The sequence below is a fragment of the Microtus oregoni genome, unplaced genomic scaffold (genome assembly GCF_018167655.1).
Source record: "Microtus oregoni isolate MIOR12 unplaced genomic scaffold, Mior012 000011F_ref0000422, whole genome shotgun sequence".
In the NCBI taxonomy this organism is placed as follows: domain Eukaryota; kingdom Metazoa; phylum Chordata; class Mammalia; order Rodentia; family Cricetidae; genus Microtus; species Microtus oregoni.
The window spans coordinates 5,411,864-5,430,056 of record NW_024543070.1 but is presented as its reverse complement, the minus strand read 5'-3'; the positions used below and the strand labels follow the sequence as shown (position 1 = coordinate 5,430,056).

The 18,193-nt window shown below is 36.7% G+C and overlaps 1 protein-coding gene across 4 annotated transcripts in view; it reads left to right on the top strand.

The window, feature by feature from the left end:
* Dmxl1 (Dmx like 1) overlaps window positions 1–18,193 on the top strand; it is a 143,357-nt gene that overhangs the window by 36,559 nt on the left and 88,605 nt on the right. For all 4 annotated transcript variants that reach the window (XM_041659694.1, XM_041659693.1, XM_041659692.1 and 1 more), the window contains exons 10-15: window positions 2,903–3,115; window positions 4,213–4,466; window positions 4,577–5,261; window positions 5,352–5,473; window positions 9,585–9,674; window positions 9,753–9,855. In XM_041659694.1, coding sequence (XP_041515628.1) covers window positions 2,903–3,115; window positions 4,213–4,466; window positions 4,577–5,261; window positions 5,352–5,473; window positions 9,585–9,674; window positions 9,753–9,855 — 1,467 coding nt within the window. The remainder of the gene's footprint in view (window positions 1–2,902; window positions 3,116–4,212; window positions 4,467–4,576; window positions 5,262–5,351; window positions 5,474–9,584; window positions 9,675–9,752; window positions 9,856–18,193) is intronic.

Below are 18,193 nucleotides of genomic sequence, written 5' to 3'. Positions count from 1 at the left end.
TCATAATTAGATAAGCAGGACACAAAATATCCTGCTTCATAGTCTATCAAATATGCTAGAACTGTAGCCAAATATGGGTGCCTGAACGATGCAGAGGAATTTTGGATGGCCATTCAAGCAGTCAGCTATTTCTGTCATTACTCACATTTTTTGGAAGTCACTTGCTTGCATTTCCTGTTTCCTTATTTAGTATTATTTCCGTCTTTGGTCTGTGAGGGAGTTAAAGATTAGATAGCATTAGTTAGAGTTTACCAGACACAGAAAGCAAGTTATAATAAAAAATAAATTAGGTATAAGACTTTGGACTCACCAAGAGAAGACAGATAATGAAATGTTTCTTCTGAATTTGTCAAATACAAATGGACTAGACATTGCTCATGTATTTATTGCCTGTATATATTATATAGTCACAGTACTTATTGCATATAGTTTTCTTATATTATTTATAGCCCTTTTTTTTAGACAAAAAGGGGAAATGTAGTGGTGTTTCAATTGTATTTTAATAAGTAAAGTCTGCCTGAAGATGTGAATGTAAAACAGTCCCACTGGTCAGCCTTACAGACCGGTTATGGTAACATACACCTTTAATCCCAGTAACCACAATGACACACACCTTTAATCCCAGTAGCTACACTAGTTGTCGTAGAAATCAGGTGATGTATGCCTTTAATCCTAGTGTTGCACATTTTAATTCCAGCTCTAGAGAGAATAACAAACGGGGAGGGGGTGTGGTGGTGGGGGGCAACTCTCAGATGCAGTTTCTTTCAGAGATTCCAGGATGCAGGATCACCATTTCAGACCAAAGTCGAGGTAAGAGCCAGTGGCTGGCTGTTTTATTTTTGGGATCTTTAGGTTGAACCCCAATTTTTTACCCTAAGTTTTTATTAATCGTCCTTCAGAAAACTGGTGCTGTGAATAAGAATGGCTCCACAGTGTCATATTGGAATGTTTCAGCACCAGGGAAGGCACTGTTTGAAAGGATTGGAAGGATTAGGTGTGTCACTGTTGGAGGAAATGTGTCACTGGAGGTAGACTTTAAGGTTTGAAAAGGTCTTGCCATCCCAGACTTTCTCTACAGAACAGGATGTAGAACTCTCAGCTACTTCTCCAGTTCCAATCTGCCTGCCTACATGCTACCATGCTCCCTGTAATAATGATAATGTTCTAACCTCTGAAACTAAGCAAGACCCCAGTTAAAATGCTTTCTCTTATAAAAGATGTCTTGGTTATGTTTTCTATTCATAGCAATAGAAAATAGACTAAGCCAAAAACATAGAGCATGTCAAAGCATAATATTCCTGTTAGTGTGGGCTATATGGAGAATTCTTTGTAGATTTGATTTGTTGGATTAATGTTCCTAGATGCTATGTTTTTGAAAATACAGGTCTAGTCTTATTTCCTCTTCTCTCCCCTCTTCTATCTCTCTCTGGGTTTTTTGTTTTTGTTTGGTTTTTTGACAAAGGGTTTCTCTGTGTAGCTCTGGCTTTTCTGGAACTGGCTGTCATAGACTAGGCTGGCCTCGAACTCACAGATATCTACCTTCTTCTGCCTCCTGAGTGCTGGGATTAAAGGCATGCACCACCACCGCCCAGTTTCCTCTTTGGTTTTTGAGACTGGGTTTCTCTGTTCAGCAGCTCTGGCTATCCTGAAGCAATCTCTGTAGGCCAGGCTGGGCTCAAACTCACAGAGGCCTGCCTCTGACTCCTAAATGCTAAGGTTAAAAGGCGTGTGCCACCACTGCACTGCTTAGATTGAGTTTCCTACTGTTTTTTACCTATAGCCATAAAAGAGGAGTTTGTAACATGTTCTCTTATATTTCTAGTCCTTATATCTTCATGAAAGTTTGTTATAAAAAATAACATGTTCTTTGAGTGTGCTGTTGATGCAAAAATGCTTAAACTTTCTTAATATTTTGGTAAAAGTCAGCAATATTATCTCTTATGACAACAGCAATGCTTAATGTCAATTGACAATGTAATACAAAAGGTTTTGTATTCTCGTCTGGATTGGTGTAAACCAAAAATGAAAAACTTTTTTCATAACTTCTTGGAGAAAAGTACCCTTTCAGTCCCTGACTCTACCCAGGAATAATGAGATTGGTAATTAATTCAGCTGTTCAGGGCATTTAGTAGCTTACTCTATACCATTGTCAAACCTGGAGATAATTTTAGGAATTGGAGGGAAAGCAGCACTGAACACAGCTGTCATCCTTCTCTCTTGAAGTCTGTAACCAAATAAATATAAGTAAATATATAATTAAAATGATTATGTTAATGGATGTATAGGTATAACCAGGAGCTCTTGCATTGGAGGTATTAGAACTTGCCTCTGGTGATAGAATGAAGGGAATGATTCTTTCATGTATCATTTATCAAATAGTATTGTTTTCACTTCTATATTAACTACAGATAAATCGAACAGAGTATTCAATTGATTTTTAAAGATCTTTTATCATGAAAAAAGTCCTCCCCGTCCCCCGGTCCCTTAGTAGTTCCTAACAACTGGTTATTTGAATTTAGCACACGTATCAAAAAGTTAAAAGTTAACATCCACTTATTAGAGAAAACGTGTAGTATTTGCCCTTTGTGGAGTGGATTATATCACTCAGAATGATTTTCCAGCTTTATACATTTACCTGCAAATTTACCTTTTTATTAAACAGTTGAATAATATTCTTTTGTGTAAATATACCACATTTTTCATTATCCCTTTGTCAGCTGATGGCCATCTAGGCTGTTTCCAATTTCTGACTATAAAAAAATAACTCTTAAGTTAAATTTAAAAGTAGTTAAATGTTTCTCAAATAAATGGTAAGTATTATGTCCGTAATGAAAATAGAACGTGTAAATGTTATTCTGTTACAGTTGTTCAAAATTTAAATTTTGTGATTTTTTCTTTATAGACATTCCACTTCTTCCATCTATTACATCTTTAAGTTTAAGTGAAAATGAAGAGAAGTGTGGACCTTTTGTGGTACACTGGTTAAACAATAAAGAGCTGCATTTTACATTGTCCATGGAAGTCTTCTTACAGCAACTTAGAAAAAGTTTTGAACAGCCTTCATCTGAGGCCAGTGTAGAAGATTCTATTCAGGCAGATATAAAATCTGATGAAGGTAAAGATTTAAGAAGGATGAAATTTTATATTTTCAGCCATAAATATTTTTCATATAAGGATAAAATTACATATTGTAAGATAATCTTCAAGATTGTTCTGACTTAGTGTAAATGTGGATTAGTTCATTTAATAACTTTGTGTGGATGCTCTTGCTCATGTCACTTATTTTCAGAGCTTTCTGTTCTTTTGGATTTATCAGCCACTAAGTCTTTGTTGCTTTATGAACTATTTGCAGAATCATGACATCAAATACATAGTCTCATATGCTACACAACCTGAATCTGCAGTTCATATATAGTTGATCTATATATACATGAGCATTGAGAAACACTGTATGTAGGAAGATGGCAATTATGCTTAACACTGTACCAATAACACCACACAGCATTGTATTTAGGGTCTTAGACCCCCTTTGTTCATCCTACCATTGAAAGTGGAGAAGGAAAAAAAGGCAGGGTGATGATAGACTGTTTCTCTGCCTTGGCTCAGCATTGACACATACCACTTCCACTCTGATTGCATTGACAAGAAACAATCACAGAGCCCTATGTGGTCTCATTTTCAAACTTATTTATAATTTATAAGTCTTTGCTTATTTTTCATTTCAATCTGATAAAAGGTTTTAATTGCCTCTTTAAAATAATTCTCCATATTCCTAATCCAGGAGTTGAGGAGAGGGCCTAGAGCTTGGATTTTGAAAGAAGTAAAGAAATCCATGTTTGGGGCTGGAGAGATGGCTCAGTGGTTAAGAGCATTGCCTGCTCTTCCAAAGGTCCTGAGTTCAATTCCCAGCAACCACATGGTGGCTCACAACCATCTGTAATGAGGTCTGGAGCCCTCTTCTGGCCTGCAGGCAGACACACATGTAGACAAAATATTATATACATAATAAATAAATATAAAAAAAAGAAATCCATGTTTGTATATGTTAACAGCCCTGGAAGCTGCCTGATAACTAGGTTTACTTTGTTGCCTTATTTCTTGTTAATATAGAAAATATGGCTTCTCGCTTTGGATTTATTTAGAAAATTCTGTCTTAATTTGTAGTGATAAATTTATTGTATTTACTTGGTTCATGAGCTCTTTTGCTTTTAGAAATGGATGATGATGTTGATGATTTAAAAATAAATCATGAGAAAAAGGATTTGGGTGAAGATAAAATGTTAACAAACTCAAGTATTACACCAATATCGTCAGCTGCCATCGATCATCAGATTGAAGTGCTTCTGTCTGAATGGAGTAAAAATGCAGACATGCTTTTCAGTATTCATCCCATGGATGGTTCTTTACTAGTTTGGCATGTAGATTGGCTGGATGAGTACCAGCCTGGTATGTTTCGTCAAGTACAGGTATTGTTTGTTAATCGTCTATGATGAGTTACTTCTTTTTTTGTGTGAAAACTTTTTGTGATATGTTTTTATGTAATTATATTTTCTAATGTTTACTTTCTTAATTCTAGGTGTCCTTTGTTTCCAGAATACCTGTAGCTTTCCCCACAGGTGATGCAAACTCTCTCTGTAAGAGCATAGTTATGTATGCCTGTACAAAGAATGTTGACTTGGCTATTCAACATGGAAAACAGAAACCTTCTGGCCTCACTCGTTCCACATCAATGCTTATCTCATCTGGTCACAGTAAATCATCGAACAGTTTAAAATTAAGTATTTTTACTCCTAATGTTATGATGATTTCAAAGCATGCTGATGGATCTTTGAATCAGTGGCTGGTTAGTTTTGCTGAGGAATCTGCTTTTTCTACAGTTCTTAGTATTTCTCACAAATCCAGATATTGTGGTCACCGTTTTCATCTTAATGATTTAGCTTGCCACTCAGTATTACCATTACTACTGACAACTTCACATCATAATGCATTAAGGACACCAAATGTGGGTAACCAAAAGCATGCTCATGACACTGTAAATACTGAAGACTGTTCCTTGACTCAGCAAAATAAAAACAATGTTGATATGGCATTTCAAGATCCCAATGCAATATATAGTGAGCTTATTCTTTGGAGGGTTGATCCAGTTGGGCCATTATCCTTTTCTGGAGGAGTATCTGAGCTGGCCCGGATTAATTCTCTTCATGTTTCTGCCTTTTCCAATGTGGCATGGCTCCCTACTCTTATACCCAGTTACTGTCTAGGTAAGCATACTATGATTTTATTTTAGTAATTTTATTTTCAGGCACTCTTGCTCAAAAGTTAAATTTTAAATGTTTATAAATACTTTCTAGGTGCATACTGCAACTCTCCTAGTGCATGCTTTGTAGCTAGTGATGGACAGTATCTGAGGTTATATGAAGCAGTTATTGATGCCAAGAAACTTTTATATGAGCTTTCCAACCCTGAAATTTCTGTAAGTACTAGTTTTATGATGTTTTTAGATACTTAATCTATACTTTCTTGGCGTGTGCTAGAACTGTGACCTATAATTCATGACAGATAAGTGTTTTCTTTTTTTAATATTTTTTTTCACATTCACTTATGTAGTGTTTTTAAGTTAAGCCCTTTCATCATTTTAGGTTTGATATTTAGCTCTGGTTTGAGTACAATGTTAACATGCTGTGGTCCATTAGTTCAAATCCCAGCCCCTCCCTCTGACAAAAAAGAAAAGAAAGTCTATCTGTGTGTTTCTTTGCTCAGAAATAAATAGGGACTACCTTTTGTAGTAGAAGTTTTTGGTTTCTGTTTAGTTAAAGTGGAATTTCAGTGTTAAACATGAAAAGAAAATGGCCACAGCTTGGTTGCAACTCAGGCAAGTTTTTGGATGCCATTCACTGTGGAAGAGACCCTACTTCCGATTCCTATGTGTTCCAATTGTAAGCATTTGATAGCATATCATGTTTATTTGGTGTTTTTAAATACCTCCTGAGGTAGCCTTCAGGCTGTGCCTAAGCTTCCTGCTTAGGAGATTCTGGCTTAAGGAACTAACAGTTACTAGTTGTTTTAATGTTGTAAAGTAGTAGAGCCCTTGGTTTATTCTAGTCTGCTTGATGCTAAGTTCTTTTTACAGTATAATTTTACAAAACACAGTGTTTTGCAAAGTATATGTATATATACATACACATTATTTAGTAAAGAAAGATATTTATTGAGGGCCTTTTGTTTATTAGATATTGTTTTACCTGCTGAGAATTTAGCTGTGAAAATCAAGCTGATACCACAAAGTTCATTGTAGTGAAGCAAGATATAGCTGGCTGAAGGGAACTAAATAAAAATGCATTCATTAACGAGTTCTGTGGAGAGAAACAATGTTGCAAAGGATGTAGGGAGTGTCCCTTAAGTTACTGTGTATGGAAAAACTTTATAAAGATTTAGAGGAGTAGAGTGATCTAGACATCTGTCTACAGGAAGCGTGATCCAAAAGGAAAGTTGACCTGTTCATGGACCCTGCAGCCAAAATATGTTGGTTATGTAAGAGCACACTAAGGAAATCATTGTGGATTAAAGTAATATAGAGTAGTCAGAAATTAAAACAGAAAGGTAACCTGCTCAGATCCTCTGAGGGCCTCATACTTTATCTCAGTAACTTGGACTTCTGCCTAATGACATAAAAACTATAGTGAGTCTTTCTCTGTCCCACCATCTAGCTCCCGAATAACCACACAGAGACTTCATTTGGTTATGAATGGTTTGGGCTTGTTTCTAACTAACTCTTATAACTTAAATTAACCCATATCTTTTAAATCTTTTAATTTTTTTTGTTTGTTATTAACATGACTGGGTTCCCATTAATTTGTAATGCCCATGTTGCTTCCTCTGTGTCTCACTGGCATCTTCATCTTTTCCCAGCATTCTCTCTTCCCCCAAATTCCTGCCTAGGTTTTGGCTATTTAGCTTTTTGTTAAGGCAATCACAGTGACATATCTTCACAGTGTAAAGGAATATTTCACAGCAAGAAACCATTGCAAGTTATGCCCATGTGAAAATTATTTTATGTAGGTTTTTTAAATAGGTCACTATGACAACTGTGATGCCACTATGTGTGAAAAAAGTAGAATGACTCCAAAGCTACAGAGAAACCCTGTCTCAAAAAAAAGAAAAGAAAAGAAAAAAGTAGAATAAGAGAGACCAATTTAAAAAGTTATAACCCTAGTCTAGGAGAATGATATGGAGCCAAGAATGGTTATGAGGGTTAATGTTAGAAATGCTTAAAAATAGCTTGATTTTAAATGTATTTTGAAGGTATGTAGTTAGGATTGGACAGGATTTTAGATGTAAAGTAGCATTGCTATGGTTGAAATAAGGAAGAATGTACAGCTAGAAGGTTTGGAAGAATTGGGGGATTTAAGATTCCTCTTTTGACATACTTGTTTTGAGATGCCTGTTTGTCATCCAAGCAATCCAATAAAGTTACCTTTTGGATTTTGGAAGAATGTATGGACTGAACATATAAAATAAGCAGCTGAGGCCAGGTGTGGTGGCACATGCCTTTCTTGGGAGGGAGAGAAAGGTGGACCTCTGTGAATTCCTAGCCAATCTGGTCTATATAGTAAGTTCCTGAACAGCCAGGACTATGTAGAGAAACCCCCATTTCAAAACAGAACAAAAACATAACAATATTAAGGAGTACTGACAAATTTAAAGTTGCAGAGGTAGATGTAATTGTAGAAGAAGGGAATATAGTTAGAAAAAGTAAATGATAGAAGTATTAAGTAGTTCATTGTATTATTAAAATATGTTTTATATGGTATTTTATAGAAGCTCAATGAATTATTCATAGGATCACTAGGATCAAATGCTATTGAAAGGTTAAATATGTGAGAAATAAGATGAACACTGAATTTCACAGTATGTAAGGATGTAAGTGGCTCAATAGGTCAGCATATTTGGACTAAGGATTTTACTCAGTGGGCAGAGTGTTTACTACACAAGCCTGACCCAGAAACCACACAAAGCTGGGCACTGTAGTGCATACGTCTGTAAGAAACCTGCTAACCAATTAGTATGGTTTACAATAAGGTGGACGACAAGGCCTAACACCCAAGGTTGCCTTCCTACCTCCTTAGAGATACTGTGGCACATGAGTGTTGGCTCTCACTCATTGTCTCTCTGTCACTTTGTCTCTCCTCTTGTCTCCCCCTCACCTTTTGCATATATATATATATATATATATATATATATATATATATATACACACACACACACACACACACACACACACACTCAACAGTTATAACAACAAAAAAATTGGAATGGTGGGAAAAGGAACTGGAGAGGTGAATCAGCAACTAATAGCACTTGTTGCTCTTCTGAGGACCCTAGTTTAGTTCCCAGTACTTGCAACATCACAATCACTTGAAGGTCTAGCTCCAGGGTATTCAACATTGCTGGTCCTCTGCAGATACCTGCAATCACACGCGCATACCCATACATACATAACACATAATTTTTAAAAATTTAATTCTTTTTTTTTTAAATCAGCCTATAGAAACAAGATGCTAACTTACATCATTAGCTAATATGGTCTACATTGTAAGTACCTTAAAATTAATGGTTTAACTCCTTTGAGTTGGTTGGTAGACCACTTGGTTTAGTTTAAGTAAGGCCCTGAGTTCTATTCTTGGTCCCAGTAACACACACACACACACACACACACACACACACACACACTACCTTGAAATTTAAGTGGAGTATTTATCAAAAAGAAAATATCCTTATGATGGCTAATAATAATCTTAGATAAGGGCTGTAGCTCGGTGAAAGATAGTATGTTAAACATGCACAGGGCCTTGGGTTTTATTCTCAGCATAACAACAAAACAAACATGTTACTCTGAAAGATTGATATTTTTAAAGCATTACTTAGAGTATATCCAGAAAGTTGAAAGCAGTCTTTCACTTTGTTTGGTATAAAATATTTTGTTGCCTAGTGTTGCCTTTTTTAACCCCTCTATACCTATTGAGCTGTAATTCTACTCATTTCTGTGTAATTTCTACTAAGGTAAAATCCTATAATGTTTATGGTTGAGAGAAACTAGTGATATTTTGTTTGTATTTTAACAAATAAAGCTTGCCTCAAGATCAGAGTGCAGAGCTAAGCCACTAGAAGTTAGGGAGTGGTGGAATATACCAGCACTAGGGAAATGGATATAGGAGTGATATGGCTGGGTGGAGAGAGGAATATAAGGCCAGATAGACAGGAACTCATTGCAGCCTGAGATTTGGTGGTGACAGATGCTGTTTGGAGATGCAGTCTGAGGACAGGTTCACCCTTTCAGTCTGAGTATTTTGGAGAGGTAAAGGTCTCTCTAGTGACTGGCTGCACTGCTTCTCTGATCCTTCAGCTTTTACCTCCTAATATCTGACTCTGAGTTTTTATTATTAAGACCAACTAGAATTCATGCTACAAGAAAATATGTTAAATCTACTTGACTTTGTATTTATCTTTATTGTGGTTGAAATATTTCACATTTGTTTTTAGTTACTTTTGAATTTGTTTACTAAAGGAAATTTTTTTTTTAACAGAAATACGTTGGTGAAGTGTTTAACATTGTCAGTCAGCAGTCAACCGCCAGGCCAGGCTGCATTATTGCATTAGATCCCATTACCAAGCTTGTAAGTATTATTTTTCTGCTCTTTAGGATTAGGTAAATGACATATATGTCAATTTATATTGGTATTTATTTATCTCAGCATGGCAGAAAAACCCAGTTGCTTCATGTTTTTCAAGAAGATTTCATTTTGAATAACCTTGAGAAGAAAAGTCTGGGGAAAGAAAGCATTTTATTGGATCCAGGTAAGGAAAAATTTTGATGTAATGAGAAATATGCAGCTGATGTTACATAGTTTATAAAGATAAATTAATACATCTCAAGTTGTATATCAGGTTGATTTTTTTGCATCATAAATATTGTTATCTCTTCTGTCTATGAATGTGTGCATTTATTTATATGTATTACTAGTAGCCTAGGCTGGCCTTGAAATTCCCTGCTCAAGGTCTCCTGTTGCCTTAGCTTCCTGAATAGCTTGAATATAGACATATAGCCTTTCTTTTTAGCTTTTTACTCTTAACCAGGAAATAGACAAACAACACAAATCAAAGCAAATTGAATTTCCTCAATTTAAGCTACTTTCCTCTTAGTTCCTCCCTACTACCTGATCTCTTTCCTAGACTTTTTTTTTAAGCTGTCCTGGTGATTAGTCAAGCTAAGCTAGTGTTCTATGAGCCCTATCCCCAGCCCAGTTACCTATACTTTAAGTATACAATAATTGGAATCTGAGAGTAAGTGAGTGCTCTTTACATGGGTGTATTGATTTGAAAAATGTGGACACTTGACTTTGTGGAAGCCCATAATTTAAAGAAATAAGTATTTAAAATGGTAATTATTAGTGTCTTATGTATAAAAACATTTATAATAAAAGTTCTTTTTAATTAGCTATCTTATTGTTAACTTGCATGAAGAAAAGTTGAAAAAACAGAGCTAAAATTTCTTGGTTATCAGTTTTAATTACACAGGCAAACCAAACTGTGTTATTTCTCTCCTGAAGACTAAAATCCAGTAAGCAGTTACACTGTATCAATCAAGTCAGTTATTAAGTCTCAGATAATATTAAGTACATTATTTATTTGTTCCAGATTTTTTCTTACAAATACTTTCTTCTGCAATACCCACTTCTCTTTTGAGAAGTATTCCTTAGAGTTCTGCACCTTACTGTTGGTAGTTTCTTACTGTGGTTTTAGTTAACTTTTCATCATTTTCCATGAGATTTCATGAACTGTGAAAATATACTTTTTTCATTCACTTTTTAAATTCTGGACATTGTAGCCATATGCTAAAAATGAGAATAAAGGGATGGCAAGATGGTTCAGACAGTAAAATGCTTGTCATATAGCATGAGGGATCTGAGGTTAATTAATCTCTAAACCCAGGTTTAAAAATATGGGTACATTTGTAATCCCAACGAGACAGACCCAGATTGGCCTAAGTACACTTGCTCTGCTTGAGCACCACCCCTCAAACACACACAAAGATGACAGGTTTAAGATGAAAAATTCAAAAATGAAACCTACTTCTAAATGATATCAAAATTGTTAATATTGTTAATTTTTTGGAGTGAGAAAATTTGAAGAAATTTTTTACTAGAGTTTGAGAGACAAACAACAGAGCAGGCAAGCTGTAAGTCTTGGTGCCTGCTAGGAGTGGGGAGAAGAAAAGAAGAGAGAAATATACTCCCTTTTAAATTTAGTATCTGAGAAAACTAGCTGGGTCAGCAATGGAGGACAAGTGGCAAGTGTGGGGAGCAGCTTCAGGAAAAGTGAAAAGAAGTTCATAGTGTTGAGGAATGCATGTCCAGGCTTTAACTGGCATTTGAAGAGAAGAGTAGAAAGCCTTGTGAGGTGGTGAACACCTTCAATGTCAGCTCTTGGGAAGCTGAAGCAGGCAAGTCTCAATGAGTTTGAGGTCAGGCTGGTCTACAGAGTGAGCTCCAGACCAGCCAAGGCTATGTAGTGAGATCCTGTCTTGAAAGAAAAGAAAAGAAAAGAAAAGAAAAAGGAGGGAGGGAGGGAAAGAAAGAAAGAAAGAAAACGGAAAAGAAAAGGTTAAAATGAAAATGCCAGCAGACTACATGGCAAAGGAACCACAGTGCAGGAGTCACAGTTCTACATGATAAATGGCCCTGCAAGTAACTACAAATGGCTGCATCCTGTTTTTTTAATAACTATATTAAAAGTAAATTTTTTTAACTCTGCTGTTCAGTAAATTTTGCTCTTTCTTGTTTCTAGCATTTTCTGTTGTAAGATTATTTTATTTTTAAATTTTTCTCTTTAAGACCAAATACTTGTTCTAGTATTTCTTAAAATACTTAAGCAATTCTTGCTAATTATACTTAAAAAATCCATTGCTTTTATTATTATTGTTTCCCCGAAAATGTTTATGGAGTTATATTTTTTATTTTGCTCTATGAAGAAAATACTTTACAGATAATTTTAAGAAATGACTTGGTCTTGTCCTTTCTCTTTTGTTTATTTGGTTTTATTGTCAGGGTAATATTGACTTTTTAAAAGGGGGTTTGAAAGTATTCCTTTCTGTTTTATGGACTAATTATTTATGTGTGCTCTTCTTTGATGTTTGATGTAAGTCTGCAAAACTTCATTCAGGCCATTGACTTTTTCTTATTGGGATTGTTTTAGTGACTCCTTCTGTTTTATTGGTTGTTATAGATCCATTTAATGTATTTACTACTTCTTGACTTTGGTAGACTATATGCACCTTGAAATTCATCTATTTCTTTTAGATTTCCCACTTTAGGAGACTGTAAAATTTTAAAGTATGCCCTTATTCTCTGAATGTCTCAATGTTTGTTGTAATGTTGCTCTTTTCATCTTTAATTTTGTCAGTTGATCTTACCTCTTTCATTTGGTTAATTTGGCTAAGGACTTGCCAATTTTATTTATCTTCTAAAAAAAAAAAAGCCAAACTCTTTGCTTCATTGTTTCATTATTTTCTGCATTAGCATGGTTATTTTTTTATACTAGTTTGCGTATTAATTTGTTATTTTCCAGTGCCTTAAGGTTCATCATCAGGATGTTTATTGAGATATCTCTGATTCTTTTTTAGTGTAATGGGCCTTTAGAGCTGTAAATATAGAACTGATTTTATCCTACCCCTTAGATTTGGCTGTGTTATGTTTTCATTTTCATTTTGTCTTAGGAAGGTTTTGTATCCTTGATTTTTGCAATGACCTGTTCATCATTCAATAGCTTACTGACTAAACTTCATGAGTTTATATACTTTCTCTTAAGAGATGCCTAGCTTTATCTCATATGGCAGAATATAGGATATAGTTTGAATTATCCCGTATTTGTAGAGACTTACTTTGTGTCTTAAAATGTGATCTGTTTTAGAGAAGTTCAGTGGTGTGCTGAGAAGACTATGTATTCTTTGATGTTTGAGTGGAATGTTCTGTGTATTAGGAGAGGTTTGCAATTGTATTTTTTCAGGCTTTTAAACAAATCAGTATAAGCCCTTCCTGATTTTCTGGTTGGGATTGAAAAGTCACCAGTTACTCTGATGGCCTTGCCTAGGATGTCATTTGACCTTTTTCGTAGCTGTGTATATACTTCCCTTGTTCTGTACATACAGTATTTAAATTATAACATGACACAGTGTTTTATTTTCTGGTCTTTTCTGTTTGGTTTTCTGTGTTGTTCTTGTGTCTGGATGGTCTTTCCCACCCAGATTTGTGACATTTTCTCCTATAACTTATTTAAAATATTGTTATACCATTACTATTTAATTCTCCTTCTCGTGCATTCCAATAGTGTGCATGTTTGCCAAGTTTTCCAGAACCTTTGCATGTGGATTCATACATTTTTTAAAAAAAGTCATTGACTTTGTCTAATTCCTATATTTTGTCTTCTTAACCTGATAAATCTATCTTCACATGATCTATTTTGTTGGTGAGGCTTTTCACTGAAGTTCTTGTGTGACCCATTATGTTTTTCATTTTTATTATTATTTTGACTTGGGTTGTCCTCAATTTTTCTATCTCTTTATTAAATTCTATTTTTATGTCTTATATTGACTTATTTATTTCATGTAGCTGTTTGTGTTTTTCTGGAAAATATTCAAGTCTTTGAGTTGTTTTACCATATCCATAAACATTGTTTTGAATTCTGCATCTGGAATTTTATCTAAGTCGTTTTAGTCAGGGGTCATTAATATGGGATTGATAATTTTTGGAGGAAACACATTGTCGTGGTGCTCCATGTTACTTGTGTTTTGCTCTGAGATCTTCACTTCTGAGATTAGATTGTTAATTAAGATTTGCTGTTGTTTTTGTTCTTTTAATTCAGGTTTTTCTGCCAGTGAATGAGTTTGCAGTGTTCAGGAGGCTCTATGCTGTAGTATAGTTTTGGTGATTGCCTTTGCTTGTAGACTGGTTTTCTAGGCACTGGGCTCTATCTCCACTTTGCCTCTCTGCGTTGAGTACTGTCTGTAGGAACAGCCAACTCTTGATTAACCAACTCTAATAATCAAGAAGCATATTTAAGTATCAGTTAGGGATAAAGGGACCCAGAGGTACTGTGTATACTAACATTATGAGTAGAATGGAAAAGAAAAGAGGTAGGCAGTCCAGTTAGACTGGTGGTAAGTATTGTTAATGGACATAGAGGAGGGTAGACATGCCTAACAGTGTGAACAGTTGATTCAGTTTTAAAAAATGGGGTGAGTATGTGGGCATTTTGGGCTAAGTAGGTAAGCTTCTTGGCTTTAGGAAATATAACATGAGGAGGGATGGATGCTGAAAAGAGAAAGGAAGAAAAATTAATAGCGAGAGTAAATAGTAACAAACATGTATAAAGCCCTGTTCTACTGCCCTTTTTGTCTTGTCTTTTTTTTTTTCTTTTTGAGTCTGGGAATTTTTAACATAGCCCCAGGGTGTCATGGAACTTGTTCCTGTATCCTAGGCTGGCCTTAAATTAAACAGATCTACCTGCCTCTGCCTCCTTAATGCTGTATTATACCACCGTACTGGGCTCCCTGCTGTATTTTTAAAGATAATGAATAGTTGTAGAGAAGGTGGGCCATAGAAGAAATGTTTTATCTCCCTGGCCATTGTCTGGCCTGTACTCTGTTGATTTTTAGGGTCCTGTTCTCTTGTGGAATCTCTCTCACCTTGCGTGTGTATGGAGTTTTCTGTTTAGTGTGCTTTGGCTAGCCTAGGCAGTCTCCACTCTTTAGGCCATTGTTGCCTTCTCACAGAGTTGGAGCAGCTGGTGTCTGTTCAATGCCCATGGCACTGTTTATAGCTTATGTTTAGCTCTGAGAACTTTGGTTTTTCCAATTGGGTCACTGATGGTGACCCTGGCAGCAGCTTCTGAGAACCCCTCTTATGAAATCTCTACCAGCACCACTTTTGTATATTTCCTGTTAGAATCTTTTAGCCTAGTTTGCCTGTAATAAAATGTTGCTATGGCAGCAACAACTTCTTGGTTTCAGTTGCAGCATCAAATTCAGTCTGATGATAGAGAAAGTTCATGGTTGAAGTTCTAAAGGTTGAAGATGTTTGTCGGCCCTTGATCAGATCAGTTCAGAGACTGGAGAAGTAGATGATAGAATAATATATTACTGTTCTCTTTATTTCTTATACAGTAATCAGGGTACTGATTTTGGCTTGGCTTCTAGGGTACGATCTTACCTAGAAGTCCTGTTGTCACCTTTTCTTTTTGGTTTTCTTTTTAAAACTTTTCTTATACAAACTTAAAATGGTAAATCTTTGGTGTACCCTAATAATAGTTGCTTTCAAATGAATTTATTTTATATATGTTTTATAGAGATACAATGATAAAATTCCTGATAGTTATTTTGTGTCTTTCTCCAGACCTTAGATTTTTTTTATTTATCCTTTGTGTCTTTCACATCATGAATATTTTCCATCTCTTTGTATCTGCCCTGTGCCCTTGTACCCCCCCCCCAATAAAATACAATTTAAGAGAAAAAAAAAGAAGAAAATCTTATCATAGACGCTGAAGTGTGACACAGTGAGTCACACAGTAAACCCTTTTGCCCATGTACCTTTACTTGGAAGTGCTCATTGCAAAGAATCATTGATCTGGTTCAAAGCCTCCGGTTTCTGCTACATATTTGATGCTGAGACCTCACTGAGACTCTTCTTGGATATCCTATTGTTGCACTGTGTCATGGAGATCCTGCAGGTTTGGGTCTGCAGCATTTGGGTGGAGGGCATCTCTCCCCTACCCATACCACTGTATGGCAGATGAGGAGAGGAGTTAGCTCTGCTGTGATGCCCAGGTGAGATTTAGGGCCCAGTTTATCAAGTGCCGAAGCAGGGGCAGCTTCTTCGCCCACCACCTGTGGCAGGGTAAGCAGGAAAGGGCATCTATCCCTTGCCATCACCATCCCGTGGCAGACAAGGGTGATGTAGTCAGCTATCCCACTCTCACACCTTCAGGACCAAGCAACCTGCACCTCTGCCAACAGGGTGTGAGAGCAGGTCCTGCATCTCAGCTGTGCTGCCCAGGCGAGGAGCAGGGCCTACTTTCCTACAGCTTGTAAGGGGGAGCAGGCGGCAAGGGGTAAGGGGGGACATCTCTCTCAAGCCTACCTACCCACAAGACAGATAAATAGCTGTTGATAGCTCTCTCATGCTAACAATGTCAGGACTGGCCCACCCACACCTCTTCCAATAGGGCCAGCTCTACTGTGCTGCCCAGATGAGGTGCAGCTTCCACTTTTCCAAATTTTGCAGCTGGTAAAGGGGAAGGTCAACCCCCTTGCCAGCTGGAGGCAGTAGAAGCTAGGAGGGAAGGCATCTTTACCTCATGCCTACCACCTCATTGCAGAGGAGGTTAGAAGGGTACCAGCCTCTCTCACACTTTCTGGGCTGGTTCACCAGCATTCCTGTCTACAGGGCCAACTTGGCTATGCTACCCAGGCAAGATATAGGGCCTGTTTTCCCGAGTGCTGCTCGTGAGGGGTTGGCTTTACCTTTTTTTATATGTTCTTTTCTGTGATTTATATCATCGCCTTTGCATGTGTGTGTGTGTGCGAGAGAGAAAGAGAGAGAGAGAGAGAGAGAGAGAGAAGATTGAATACTGAATCTATGACATAATGCTTAGCAAGCTTTCTATCAGTGAACTATACCTGCAACTTCTTTTATTTTGAGACAGGGTCTTGCCCAAGTTGCTCTTGAACTTGGGATTTATCTGCATCAGCTGCCCAAATAGCTAAGGTTACTGATATTGACACCCATTTCTGACTGTAATTTTAATTTTTGTTTAGATAATTTTGTATCTTAGAAACAGATTACAATGAAGAAATCTTGCACTATAATCTTTCATAAAAGAGGCAATAATCTACTGGTTTTGTAATAATTTCAGAAAAATGCATTTAATTTACACTTTGCAGTATGAACTAAGATGGGTTCCTTCCTTCTTCCTTTCCTTCTTTCTTTTTTTTACTTTTTTGTTATTATTTTGTCTGTGCATCTGTATTTGTGTACTTGTGTAAATGTAGGGGTGCATGCTTGTGGAGGTTAAATACAACTTTTGGGATTCAGTTCTTGCCTCCTCTTTTGAACAGAGTCTCACTTGGTTTGTTTTTTTTTTTTTCCCCTGCTGTTTCTAACTGGAATGTGAGCTTCTAGGCAAGTCTCCTATCTCAGCTTCTTATCTCAGTAAAGGAATACTGAGATTATAGTTGTACACTAGCACATCTGAACTCTTGTCTTCAAGCTTGCATGGTAAGCTAGGACCAGTGAGGTCAGTAGGTCAGACGGTTTGTCTCTCTCCCTCCTTCCCTCCCTCCCTCCACACCACCTCTGTGTTTGTGTGCGTGTGTATGAGAGAGAGAGAAAGAGGGACACACACATAAAAGAAATATTTTCTTGACTATGTATTATTATATAGACTTAAGCTGGGCAGTGGTGGCTCACGCTTTTAATCCCAGCACTTGGGAGGCCAAAGCAGGCCAGTTTGTGTGAGTTTGAGGCCAGTCTGAAACTACAAACGCTGGTTTCAGAACAGCTAGGACTGTAACACAGAGAAACCTTGTCTTAAAAAACAAAACAAACAAACAAAGACAACATTTTTGTATGTAACTTACCTTGGAAGATCTACATGTCACTGTTCTACCCCTCCCAGACTCTGAGTAATGGAACTTGCTTTGTAGACCAGGCCGGGCTCAAACTCAGAGATTCACCTGCCTCTGTCTCTTGAGTGCTGGGATCAAAGGCATGTGCTTCCACCCAGCTACCTTGGAAGGTTTTAACAATACAATTTTTATTGTGATATATTGGGTTTTTGTTGTTGTTGTTGTTTTGTTTGTTTGTTTTTCGAGACAGGGTCTCTCTGTAGCTTTGGTGCCTGTCCCAGAACTAGCTCTTGTAGACCAGGCTGGCCTCAAACTCCCAGAGTGCTGGGATTAAAGGCGTGCTCCACCACCGCCCAGCTATTGTGATATATTGTACCATGTTATCTTACATAGTTTCCTTCTCTTTAGCAATGTCCTACCTACTAAGATATCACTGTGAACAGTTCAGTGTTAGTCACTTGTAATAGGACTTTTTAAGGTTAAAATGTTCAAATTCAACACTTAAAATTTAGACTC